Below are 13,203 nucleotides of genomic sequence, written 5' to 3' on the forward strand. Positions count from 1 at the left end.
CGGCTATGATCAACGACGGCCAACTTGAAGTGAGTGGATGGTTGATCTGTAGTAATAATACAAGATCTTGGAAATTATTATTATTAATCGGTGAGTTAGTGTGTGCCTACTGCCCTTTCTTCAACATCAACCGTCAACGTGCCTTTTAATACGTTGACGGTTGAGTTCGTCGGGTTTATCGCGAAACAACATTATTTTGATTCAGCAAGAACGTTGTGTGGAGCGCGAGTGGTTTTGTGCTGAAAAAGACCTTCCCATAGCTTTGTAGCTCGGAGGGCTCGACGCCGATTAACGTCGGATTAATATTTCTACCCTGATTGAACTGTAGGCTTCTTGGAAGGGCTCCGGTATTTACTAATAAAATAGGGTTCTTCATATGCTAAACAGTGAACGGATGGTTGGCACCCACTGATCATTTATGATTCACTGTTTAACTTCAGCTGATCTGTCAATAACGGTGTAGCAACTCATTTGGCAGTCAATCATGCTCATGCTCAAACTTGCAATAGAGATCTCTTGCGGTCCTGTGGGTCGGTGGAAGAATTGTTTGTTGTGTTGTTTGGGTCAGATGTGTACCAAATCGGTATACTACATATGCTCAACAACTTTATCGAAGGGATTGAAGCTGAGAAAACTGTTGATCCTGAAAAGTGTGTGGGTCTTGGTGTGGGTGTTGCGATTTTGTGGAATTCATTTAATTTATTTCATTTCATGAACATTTACAATATAGTGCAAACTAATCAGGTACAAACAGTTTGCCTTCACTTCCGTTCATTCGCTTCCAGCTCGGCCATCGCCCAGGCTCTGTTGTTCGTGTCCCACTCCTCCATCAGAGCGTGATACAGCACTGCCGTGTAAACCTGCAGCCCCGAGCAAAACGCCTCGTTCGGATGGGTGTATGCATTTCGCTTGACAAACTGCTGCAACAGGTTCGTTTTGGTCGCCAGCGGCACCGCGTCGTTGTTCAGCAGAAGATTGATGGCGTTCGAGTCCCGCTTGCCCTGCTCGTCCAGCTCGGATTGCGAGCGCAGCCAACGTTTCAGACGAATCGGATTGCAAGCAACGCAGCCGCACTGAAAGCGGAACAGGCTCATCGTTTGCTCCTGCTTGCGATCGTCTTTGTTCTGGTACCAAACCGGACCGTACGAGATGAAGATCTGCTCACCTTTGGCGATCGGCTTGAGGACGACCAATTTGAGGTAGCTCAGTCTTGAGGCCGTGACCACGTTCGGATCACACGAATGGTTTATGATGGAGGCAATCGGGAAGAGTGGGCCGGTGATAAGGTCCCAGCAAAATAGGTTGGCTTGCATGGCTAACTGCATGTAGTCGTTGAAGCAATGTAGCATGAACCTTTTGTGTTGATGGGTCGTGATCAGCGAGCGAACCAGCGGACTCTGCATGTACACCGTGTAGAAAACGGAAGCCAAAAACATCAAACGTTTATCAAAAGAATCTTTCACCTTTGTGTACTTGACGCGCTGCAGATTCTTGAACACTTCCAAAGGATCAATGCCACCGGAATAGTCCACATCCATCGGATTCGATCCGGTTCTTTTGTTTGAGTCACAGAACTGCTTCATCTCGTCCACGTTATCGCCGAACAGTGTCAGTCCATAGAAAAACAATTTCGGTCCCATGTCCACCATCCATGAGTTCAAGTGTTTCAGTTTTGCCGTGATACCACACTCGAATCGATGGACGGTGCGTAGGTCCTGTTGCCGACATTCTTCGCTGCAGTACATGACCCAGACACAGTCCGGGCAAGGAATCAAGTTGTACGGCTTCCACTCCGTGCACAGGTTGCAGTTCAGATGTAGGTAACGCGCGTCACCAACAGTTAACAAAGACTTTTCGTTCAGGATCACATCTCCCGGTTCAAAGCTCCGCTCGGCGATCATAGCGCGGCCATACGTTGGTAGTTCTGCCATCCGGAGTCCGTTAGCCATGAAAGGAATCTTCGGGTTGACTTCGACGTTGACCGGAAACATTGGCGACGGAACTGTTCCTTTGGAGTTTCCATCGGCGATCTGCTGCTTGCAGTTTTGCTCCCGTGCTGCCAACTTTGCCGAAAGCCTGTCCGGACAGTTGTGCTTCCGGGCGAGCATAATATTCAGCAAACACAGCTCGTAGCTTTTCTCCTCGTAGCAAACCGCCGATCTGGAAATGGGATCTTCATGAGCTAAGATGTCTCCAGACAATTCATTTGTCATCTTACCGATTGGCAAAACCGATGCCCACCTCCTCGGAACCGGTTTCTGCCCAGCAGATGCTCTCGTTGTACTTCTCGACCGCATTCGACCACGAGTGGTCCTTGAAGAACCGATTACCCTCCTGGCGGATCGCGACCGCTTTTGAGTTACTCTTAACCCCCTCCGAAACGTCGATCTGAGGTCCGTTGGCCAGCACGTACTGCCACATCGAGTACAGATCAAACTGCTTGTTCAGACCGGCAGTTTCGGTCAGAAACTCGTGGTAGTAGGTCATCATGGCAAACTCACCGTCGGGTTTTTTGTACTGGCCAAATGTCCTGGTCAGAAGATGGGTTTGGAGCGGCCGGATGTTGACGTCCATCTCGGAGTTGCTTTCAGTTTGCGATTTGGGAAGTTTCGGAACACAACTTTAGAAAAACCTTTAAATTGAGGTCGCCACAATACGTTTTCTTCGTTCAACTTACACGGAAACTCAAAACAGGCATAAAGTTGGAAAAAGTCAATTTACTTTCCAATGTTTTCCTAGCTGAAGTTGGAAGACGCCGTTGTGATCAATCGAATCGCTTAAAGATTCTTCATAACATCGCTGATCGAAAGGCACACCGGTGGGTAATTTTTTAAAGATTATTTTAGTGAGATCATGAATCGACAAGTCGTAAATTGAGTAAATCAAGTTCAAATATTTATGTGAATGTTGTAAATATTACGACACCTCCGCAAGTCGCGTGTTTTGGCGTTTCTTACAAGTGTCCTTAACGTCACCTTCACACAATTTTACAGATGATTGATTGATTTGAGTCGTCTCCCAGGGTCCTGTCTCGGTGGAGTCGCTGGTAGGCAGTTGGACTCAAAATCCAAAGGTCGTCAGTTCGAATCCCGGGGGGATGGAAGATAAGGTGTAAAAAGAGGTTTGCAATTGCCTCAACAATCAAGCCTTCGGACACCTAGTTTAGAGTAGGAATCTTGCAATCGAGAACGCCAAGGCAATGCTGTAGAGCGAATAATTTGATTTGATTTTTTTTGATGATTGTCCACGTTCTTTATTCATAAAATGTTTTTTTTTTTTTGCATGGCTGCGGAGTTGGGTAGCTCCTAAAGTGACTCCGGCTTCAGCTTCTAAAAATTTAGCTACTCCAGCCTTAAAAAAACGACTCCGACCCTAGAAAGTCTATGTGGTTTATGGATGGCCCTCTCAATCTCTGTAGGAAAAAAAGATTTGTTTATCAATCACTAAACAAAAACGATCCACAGAACATAATAAAGTCGACTTCCGACTCTCCGTTCACATACCTACGCGACAGCGCTGTGCTCGTTCGCCGTCAACACATCTGTCAGCTGCTTTCGTCGACATCGGCCCGTTGATGATCGAATCAGCTGTCAGCTGCGTCCGAGTGCCGTCTCGCTCTGGCGCACGCGCAAATCTGCTCCCCTCTCACTCTTGCTGCTTTGTTTCGCCCTGCTGCTTCGTCGAGTCGTACTGCTGCTGCTTCATAATTTATTTTTCTCACTGGCTATCCATCTTGAAAAACGGCAAAACTTTGTAGTGATTCGGTAGTGCTCTGAAAGCGAGCCATTTTTCCTCCCGAAAAGTGAGGAGTTTTGGCCCGAAAATAGTGTCAAAAGTAAGTGCTCGGTTCGGTGCGTCGTTTGCGCTAGTGCGTTTCCCGCGGGGGATGTTTTCCGGGCGGAAATTGGCTCCTGGAAAAAGTGGTTCCATCGGACGATTTTTGCTTTGCTTTTGCCACTTTGTGGAGTGAAGGAGGGGGGAGGGGGACGGCGAAGGGCGGGGGTGCCCCTGCTGCCTGCTGATGTTAGTGTTGCTTCCTGCTTCCTTCGAGGCGATATTTCGTCGTGTTGTTGTTGTTTTGGTCTTGTGGCTTGTGTGCGTGCGTTCCTGTTTTGGCCACCGTCCTGCTCACGCATATGCATGGGTTGGCAAACTTCGACGTCGTTCGTTGTTTTCAGGGGCGATTCGCCATCTGCGTCTTTTATTTGTAAATCGACAACAAAAAATAACACCCGTTCATGAAGTGTGCTGGTGTATGTGTGACGCAGGTATGAATGAATGGACGGATTTTCAATGGTTTCAAAACACAACGACTAAGCACTCCGGAAATAGTAGAGCTGCCGCCCGTTTAGTATACCGTCTAGTTAAGAATCGTTCTTGGCAGAACGCAGACCAAAGAATACCAAAAATATGTGCTGAGTGAAACCGCTCCAGAAAGTACTCTCGACGGAAAAACCACGCACGGTGACATCAATTTCGACGTAAGAGTGACTCGCACCAAATGCACCAGTATTGTCTACTGAAAAACAAAACAAGATAAATATGAATCATATTTGTGTACCAAAGCGGTGAAAAACATTGTTATAAATAACTCCCCGAAATAGGTCGTCACAACGTGTGGCTGTATGCTCAAATCCAGCCGACATGTTGCATCAGACAGCGCAATATCAGCCGAAAAGAAAGTCCGTGAGAGTAATAGGTTTGGAATAACCGGGTTGTATAGGTTTTACACCAAATCTTGATTAGAAATGAGCTGTATAACACACATGTTGCATCAACGTGAACTTGCGTAACTCTAATCGTAAGTACGTGATAGAGAAGTGCACTGATAGGAAACCACAATGGTTTGAATATGGATTTTTTACAGATACATTGATTGTTACCTGTCTGCTTTGGTTCTACACCCAAACAAAAAATCATAGAAAAAATATAAATCATTATGAGATACAACATTGCACTCAGACGGGAGCAACCAAATCGTCTGACAGCTATGATAGACGCTCGATAAGTGCCCCTTCAGAGCCAATATCTTCAGAACACTTTAGTTCATAACAATGTTTTCAAAATTGTTATTTAAAAATTATTTATGCTCAAAAACTTCAGAAAAAAAAACGAAACAGTCGTTCAATTTTTAAAAATGTCATGTTCATGCAATTTCATGGGTTTAAAAAATCATGTTTATTTATTTTTTCAATTTCCATTGACCAAATTTTTGAGCAGTTAACAAAAATGCAAAAAAGATATCACGGTAATATTTGACCAAACAAGAAGTCATTTTTTCATGTGCACATGCAAAGTTTATTTCCTTTTCGGCCGATTAGGCATTTTAAACAATAACAAAAAAACAAAATTAATAAAAATGCTTAACAAAAACAAGATTTTATGCCCCTACAAAATGTTATGTCACAGAGAACCGATGTATATCATTGAACAAACATCATTGAAAAATGTGTGTAAAAATTCAAACCAAAGTACGTTGAAAAGAGCTAGTGTGTGCACCATCCGCCTAGATAGCGCCACTTCCAAAATCATGATGGCCTACAGTAGCAGAACGTTGGACCATCTAATCACAAAACAATGGCTAAAATGGCTGTAACTTTTGATCCTTAAGTCCAAATTGACCTGTCAAAAAATTAAAATGTTGGATTGAGCTCTAAAAGTTCCCCCAACATCACTTTTCTCTAAAACTTAACCCTGAATTGCCACGTTCACAAAACAGATTTTTGAAGTTTTGCTCAGATGCTTTCTATTAATTTGGTCGTAGAAGGCGTAGATTACGAGATAAAATTTTGGTGTCTTCGACAAAGTTGCTTGGATTGACAAGCCCAACAACTTTCTAGAAGACGAAAAAATTCCCAAAAATATTCTTGGAAAATTAGATTTTCAAAATCACCCTAATTTTTAACTAAACCAAAAGTTGCCCCTTTTCATTTGCAACAACTCTTCTGAAGACACTAAAGCTCCAAAACTTCACAATTTTTCGGAAAATCCATTTTCTACTTAATTCGATGCCAACATATCAAAAAGCATCATGTACAAACCATCTTTTTGAGAAAAACGCATTTGAATGTTAGGCATCATTTTTCAATACCCATTTTAATATAAAAGCAAAAGAAGATGTTCTAATGATAACAAACGATGAAAAACGTTGCTTTTATTGATACTTGATCATCCATATTCAATAAAACATTATTTCCGTCATTATATTTGAGAAAAACAAACATAACGTCTTTTGAAATCACCAACGTCTATATCACCCTGCTGTCATTGAGGGGGGCGCTTTGTTATTATGTTACTTTATTTAAAATCATTATTGAAACGGACTTTACTGAAGTTACTTTTGCTCATTTTTAGTGGAGAGGTGGCTTATTAGGAGTACTTTCAGAATATGCAGTAACCCAGAAAGTGTCAAAATGTACTTGATGCCTTTTGAAATGTTACCGTCGAATTGTGCGATCTGGACCACTGTGCAGTGTTTACACACAAGTTCGAGCCTAGATGTTCATTTGTTCTCTGTGTTTATGTGTTGTCATCTGGGGCAAATTGGAACACATGGGGTGAATTGGGACAGCCGTTTTAGCCTTGTTACAACATATGGATAGTTTTGACTGGTTTCGGATAAAACAGACACTTTACAACTAAAATTTTGCATCATTTTCCAATATTTAAGTCTGTGTCAATTATCAAAAACAAGGCTTATAAAAAACGATTTTTTTAAAAATGATAACTGAGCGCTTCGTTTGCCTTTTACTTCGCAACCTAACGTTGACATTCTGGTTTCGTTCGTTCATCCACGGAGTAATGAACCCAACGCAAATTTACTCACACAGTCATTTGACAACGCTCGTTCGTTTGAACTCTATTGAAATTCCTTCCCCATGACTGCATTCAAATGATTGCTGTCACCACGCAGCATCGCACAAGCAAGAAATAAAGAAAGAGAGAATTTGTCTTCGTGTCGCGCGACTGCATGAGTGTCGGGATCGGCTTTCTTTCGTTTCAAATTCGTGTGCGTTCACTGACGGTCTTTTCGTAATGGCGATCATCATCATCAAAACCACAAAAGCTTGTCATGTTCTTCAAGTTATATTCTCTTTTCCATATTCCTCTGGAAATGCTGTATTGCTGTAGTGTTGATATCTAGAGTTTTTTTTTTGATTAGGTCCTATAAACATATGAAAGACAATAGTTTAGTGGATATGTACTCGCAAAGCGCCAAATTTGAAGATTTTCTAGCGATTCTCACTACTGATTGACAGTATAGTTAACATTCACTGCCAGAACCACCACCTTTGGGTGTACCAGCCGGCCAGTAATGCTCGAATGTTTTCATTTCGCGGATGTGCGTCTGTGCGGGAGAGAGGAGCAGCAGCAGCAACATTGCAAACACGAGAGCGCCTGCAAGGAAAAACACAAAATTTCACTCTGTTGTCGTCGGTATCGGCATGACACGGGCACTCTGTAGCACTACTACAATCCCAGCACCAGTTGGAACTTCTAGAGCAGTTAGTGTATGGTGTGAAGGTGTAGAAGGGATTCGCTACTAGTCAGTCGACGACGGTCAGTTTGGTGGTTGGTTGAGTTCAAAGAAGGAAGAAAATTGCCATTACAGCGTGTTTTGGACGGGAGTTCCGAAATTTGACTAGTGTATTGCTTGGGACGTTCTACAGTGTAGCTTAGTATGACCTGACACGGTGTCGCGCGGGAGGTTTTTTCCACCAGATAGAGCGGAAAATGTAGGTAAGAGTTCGAGCCCCGGGCAGAGCAGAGGGGGAACGTGAAGGAGAGAGCGCTTGTGGCATCGATTTGTGAACTGCGCGATTGCAGTTTCGCTGAATGGCGCGGCACTGGTTGTTGTTTACAAATAAATAATTTCGTCTTTCTACTCTTGCCTCGTCGCCGTCCTGGTCCTCTATGTCGGTCGCGCTGGGTAATCCAATCACATCTTATTGGTACAGAGAGCTATATTAGTAGGAGTACGCGAGGAGAGAGTGCTCGCAGCGTTGACCAGCAGGTTCGAACAAAGAACGCAAAGAGGGCGCTCGTGTTTCTGTGTTTTTCTTTTGTCGCAAATAGTCGTCGTCGTCGTCTTCGTCTGGAAAGTAAATAAATAGTTGAGTATATCAGTGGAATGATGCCAGCAGCACCAAGCAGCTGTCGCGAGCCACTCTTCCCGGACTTGAACCGAAGATCTTCTCGCGCAAACTCTAAGCAAAACATATTGCAGGGATCAGTACGAACGAAAGTGCATGCTGTTAGTGTACGTTCAGCGTCCAGCTTGTCTACGGGCTTCTTCTTCTAGGTTCAAAACGTGCCGCTTTGGCGCCCGTGATTCAACACGAGTCAAGAGTCGTACAGGAAGCTTCAGCTTTTGCGCTGTGGTCGTCTGCCGTCGTCTAACACCGTCTGGCGTGTCCCCTTTAAAGAGTACAACGATACACCCAAGTGCAATAGTTGACTAGCGTCGCCTTATGTCACTGCCAATCTCGTTTGGGTGTACACTATGGCGTACCATATCGTAGCACTTATTTGTTGTTTTGATTATTACCCTTTCCCCTTCACTCCTTGTTTGATTTGGGATTAGTTGTGGCCAAGTGCTGGGGGGGTTAGAAGAGTATTTTTAGTTCGCAATTAGATAGTGAACGTCGCGTGGTCGTGGACTACTTGGCGCGCTAAGGGACATTGGAAATTTAAATTTCTAAGGTGTTCTAAGGTACGTTAGTTGGAAGGGGGAGGTGCTTTCAACAGGTTTCATCGTGTCAAGGATCATCCGAGGGACACGTCATGGTGTGGGGGTTTCTTCTTTGTGCCAAATGGTGAAAGTGTTTGCCGATCAAGGTGTGTTGGAATCAATTAAGTTTGTGTTTATCGTTTTGATAAAAGTTTATGGGGTAGATAATGAGCAGATGACTCATCGAATCAGTGTTACTTAGTTATGTGTTCTTTCGTTTAGTTCAAGCTTTCCACAGCGACTCCTGATTTTTTTACACTTAGATTTGAATTTATTTTTACTTTGTTTCTTTTTGTTGTGACTCTTTTTGTAGATTCGGTGAATCTCTTTAAAATCTAAAAAAAAAAACAATACGTTTTTGATTGCCAAAGAGCAATTAAAAAAAATCCTCATCAGCCAACAACTCAAGAATCTTTAGCACAACAAATAAGAAAAATAGTTTTTCTAAATAAGTATAATTTTATATGGATTACTTAGGCCGTTGCAAATATTTTTCAAAGCCTATGTGCCCCCCCCCCCCCTTCACAAACGGCCTGAATAATCAGGGGGCGAATAAAAAAACATTTTTTCGAAAAACTTCAAAAAAAATAAAACTAGTTAAATTGCATTTTCCTGCGTTTAAACATGCTAAACTGCCCATGTTCGCATAAATGTCCCATATGCAAAAACAGCAAGCTGAGAAAAACGCATTTAAAGTTTGTCCCATACATAAGGCTACGTGTTAAGTTTTCACGAAAAAACTGGATTTCCTCCTGATTTCTAGAACAAAGTACTGGATGTTATAGGCTCATTTGAAAGAGCACACAATTTTGAACAAAACTGTATCAATAACTCGAAATCGATGAAAATGCATATGGGACATTTATGCGATCAGGGGCAGTAAATATGATTATATTTAGCATGTTTGAACTCCTTTGAAAACATTAAAAAAAATTATGAAATACCAATGTACAGATTTAAAAATTTTGAAAATATTTTTATCGAAAAGATCGGAAAATTTCACGATTGTTTCATATTTTGACATTGTAAATCGGACCATTGGTTGCTGAGATATCGACATTAAGAAAATTGTGGGTTGTTTGGGTGAGACATAGAAAACATCAATTTTCTTGTTTTAAAACCTTTGCATGCCAATATCTCAGCAACTAAGGTTCGTATCAACAAAGTCCGAAAAAGCAAAATATTGAGAATTTTCTCAGCTTTTCAAAAATATTTTTTCAAAAGTGGGCAAACATGGGCACTATTTTTAAAAAATCAACAACTGCGACTATTTTGAAAAAAGTTTCATAAAAATGGTTATAACTTGAACACGGTGCACTTTATCAAAATTTCACTGAAGTACTTTTTGATTGCAAATTCAATTTTACATTGAAAAATTAAATTGAAAAAAAATTGCGACCAATATCTCGATTTAAAAAAAAATTTATTGGTTCAAAAAATCATAACTCGGTCAATGATTTTTTGCCCATTCTGGAAATTTCTGAAAAGTTGGCATTTGATGTCCTCTAAAACATATCAAAAAATAAAAATAGTGTTTTTTTGCAAATCAAGTTTTAGTGACAAAAAGTGAAATTTAGAATCAGCAAAAAAAATTTACCGTGTATCATTTTTTTTTCAGTGTACTGCCGCTCTAATCGTGTCCGTCCCATATGTAAAAACAGCAAGCCGAGAAAAACGCATGTCAAGTTTGTCCCGCCCATAAGGCTACGTGTTAGAATTTCACGAAAAAGTGGATTTTCTCCGGTTTTCTAAAACAAAGTACTAAATTTTATTGAGTTTTCTGATAGTTTACATGATTTTGAACCAAACTGCATCATTACCTCAAAATTGACGAAATTACATATGGGACGGACTTGATTTGAGCGGCAGTGTAGTCCACCTACAACTTTGCCAAAGACACCAAATCGATCAAAAAATTCCTTCAAAAGATACAGATTTTTGAATTTACACATATCATTTTTGTATGGACAGCTGCCCAAATTTGTATGGAAAATTATATGGACAATCTAATGATGCAAAATGGCTTCTTTGGGCATACCGAAGGCACCAAAACAGTTTCAGCCGGATTAAAAAATACAAAATTAAAATTAAAGAAAAAAGACCAATTCCGTAAATGTTGAATTTAAATTTTCATATTTTTTATATTTTTTGAGTGCTTTTGAAACCGCATTGAGTCAAAAATTCAAAAATATCCAAAAATAAAAAAATAAAAACTAAATTTTGTTTATTGGACCTTTTGAAAAAAAAAACCCTGGATTGTAGAACTTTTTTGATGGATCAACTATGGTCCGCTAAGAACGAGCTGTCCAGCAGGACTTTTTATGTCAAGAATGGCCGCGAAGTTATTTTTTTTAAATTGATTTCAAAATATATATTTCAAATCCTTTGCGGTCGTACAAAGGTTCATTGCACTTAGAAAAATAAGCTATATCGTTGTGAACAATAATTTCACAAATTGAAGCTTAACTTTAGGACCAAATTCAATAACACTTCGTCAGCTGTGTGCTATCTTGTGACAACGACCATTTAGTACTATTCAAGAAAATCGATTTTTAAAGTTTGATGATAAATATTGTCAAAACTATGAATGGTAGAGCCAAACTTTTTGAAGCAATCGGTTCGTATACTATCGCTTAACAAACGCTCCAAGTTTCATCTAATTTGGTTACACCAGTTAAAAGATACAGTAAATTATGTAATCAAAAATCTGAAAAGCACGTGTCACAAGTGTGTTTCGAAAGTAAAATTGTACTACGTGTCACAAGTGTGCACAGAATTCCCATACAAACTAAAATAGACTTAAATCAATAGATTAACCGACTTAATCAGTATATTTTCAAAAACAAAAGATTGCATTGCCTTCAGAAAATGTGTATCAACATAAATTTGTGAAAAACAAGAAAATTTTCCCACATTTTCCAACAACATGTATGACGTGTCACAAGTGTGCGTGATCATTTTGATGATAAAATGGTCTATGTCACAAGTGTGTATTGCGATTTCCGGGAAACAGAAGCGAGTTTCCAAAATCGGGTTAAAGCATCTTGTAGTGTTTGTTAAGTATAGCAAAACGTCATCATTAACTCATTTTCGACCAAAATGGTCTATGTCACAAGATAGCACACAGCTGACGACTTATTGCTTCGATACATTTTTCATATTTCATGATAATGCGTTGCACTAAGCGCACTTTCTTTATAGTCGCAGCTAACCAACAGTTCATGACAGACCGCCGCACTTTGCGCAGTAGCCTGACTGATGCTCCGTAGAACCGCAGAACGTTAAATTATCTTGCCAGACATAATACGTGGTTTAAAAAATTTAAAGTTATATTCTTAAAATGTTGGTTTCCGTTAAAAAGAATAATTATTAGTTCTGAAAAATAAAATCAAAATTACTGTTGAAGACTTTATAAATAACATAATCTTGAAGTTGATTTTCATTATCCTAACATTGAAACTGAAACTTCAAAATAACGTAACTTTGGATGTTAACAATCAGTTCTTTTTTTTGCATTTGACAGTTCAAAACGTCCAAACATGTTTTAACTCACCAGTATTAGACTCGTGTTTAAATTCAATTCTGTCCTGTTCGGTTAAAAACGAATCCTCTTTGCGGTTAACTTCATGGAGTAGGCCTGGCCACTCAACAAAAGGATGTTGGAACTCAAAACATGGTAGGGATCGTATCAGAATTCTTGATTTGTGCCGGTTTCTAATTGCAAAACATTCCTACCATCACAGAACATTTTGGACACACATGAACGTGTTTTGTGCATACTTGGGTAGAATTGCTTCAAGATTAGGTAGCAAGTGGTGTACGACATTATCTGCTATTTTTATTTCTTATAGGTGTAAAAGTTGTTTGGTAAATGTTGCCAAAGTAGTCAAATCTGGCCTATTTTTCAAATCATTCGCAAACAAATAATTGTGGTCTAAATTCAAATTCGTCGCAAATTCTTACCGCCTCGTTTTACACACGATCATTTATGGCGGAAAAGCCTTGACCCAGTTGCATCTAATCGCGGCAACGTTATCAAGAGATAGAGCGCCATATCTTTCGCACAGCGGCTGTTCAGTTCATGAACGTTCGACGTAAGTGCCAATTATTTGAATGATTACGGGGGTTATTAGATTGGGATGTAAACATAACAGTCAACCAGATATCGTTCGTAATATTGTTAGTTTGTTTGGGTGCAATGACTTCGTGTTCAAGTTGTTCAAAATTAATATTTAAAATATTCAATATTCTTTATTTTTTCTTATTATCTACCTGTTCTGCACTTCTTCGGCAGATCTTCTTGCTGAACTCTTCTGGCAGAAAACCAAAATAATCCGTCCTTCTTCTTCCTCCTCACCTTAACAAATCTCAACCTGCTCAAATCACCGCGTAGTTTGCAAACAAAGAAAGGCCCGTGTGCCGTTGTTGTGAGTTATGGGGCGCTATGACGAACCGCCGCCACCACCGCCGCA

At 40.4% G+C, this 13,203-nt stretch overlaps 2 protein-coding genes across 8 annotated transcripts in view; one reads left to right on the forward strand and one right to left on the reverse strand.

The window, feature by feature from the left end:
• Positions 1-682: 682 nt before the first annotated feature.
• On the reverse strand, positions 683-2,793 carry LOC120414787 (SET and MYND domain-containing protein DDB_G0273589-like). Its single transcript, XM_052707835.1, has 2 exons — positions 2,219-2,793; positions 683-2,160 (listed from the first exon to the last, which is right to left on the reverse strand). The coding sequence occupies exons 1-2, from the start codon at positions 2,572-2,574 to the stop codon at positions 762-764; spliced, it is 1,755 nt and encodes a 584-aa protein (XP_052563795.1). The 5' UTR covers positions 2,575-2,793; the 3' UTR covers positions 683-761.
• Positions 2,794-3,676: 883 nt separating this feature from the next.
• LOC120414732 (RB1-inducible coiled-coil protein 1) overlaps positions 3,677-13,203 on the forward strand; it is a 28,539-nt gene continuing 19,012 nt past the window's right edge. For 5 of the 7 annotated variants that reach the window (XM_039576041.2, XM_039576043.2, XM_039576040.2 and 2 more), the window contains exon 1: positions 3,677-3,835. The gene's annotated coding sequence lies outside the window, so the exon portion shown is untranslated. Of the gene's footprint in view, positions 3,836-7,559; positions 7,741-13,203 lie in introns of those variants that run through there. The other 2 variants (XM_039576038.2, XM_052707309.1) reach the window with 2 other exon arrangements.

Source organism: Culex pipiens, chromosome 2 (assembly GCF_016801865.2).
Source record: "Culex pipiens pallens isolate TS chromosome 2, TS_CPP_V2, whole genome shotgun sequence".
Classification (NCBI taxonomy): Eukaryota; Metazoa; Arthropoda; class Insecta; order Diptera; family Culicidae; genus Culex; species Culex pipiens.

Excerpts from the sequence above, each read along its gene's own strand:
- LOC120414787 (XM_052707835.1), bottom strand. The coding sequence starts at position 2,574 with ATGGACGTCAACATCCGGCCGCTCCAAACCCATCTTCTGACCAGGACA. Across the intron at positions 2,161-2,218 it reads GGCATCGGTTTTGCCAATCG|ATCGGCGGTTTGCTACGAGG; the intron begins GTAAGATGACAA and ends TCCCATTTCCAG.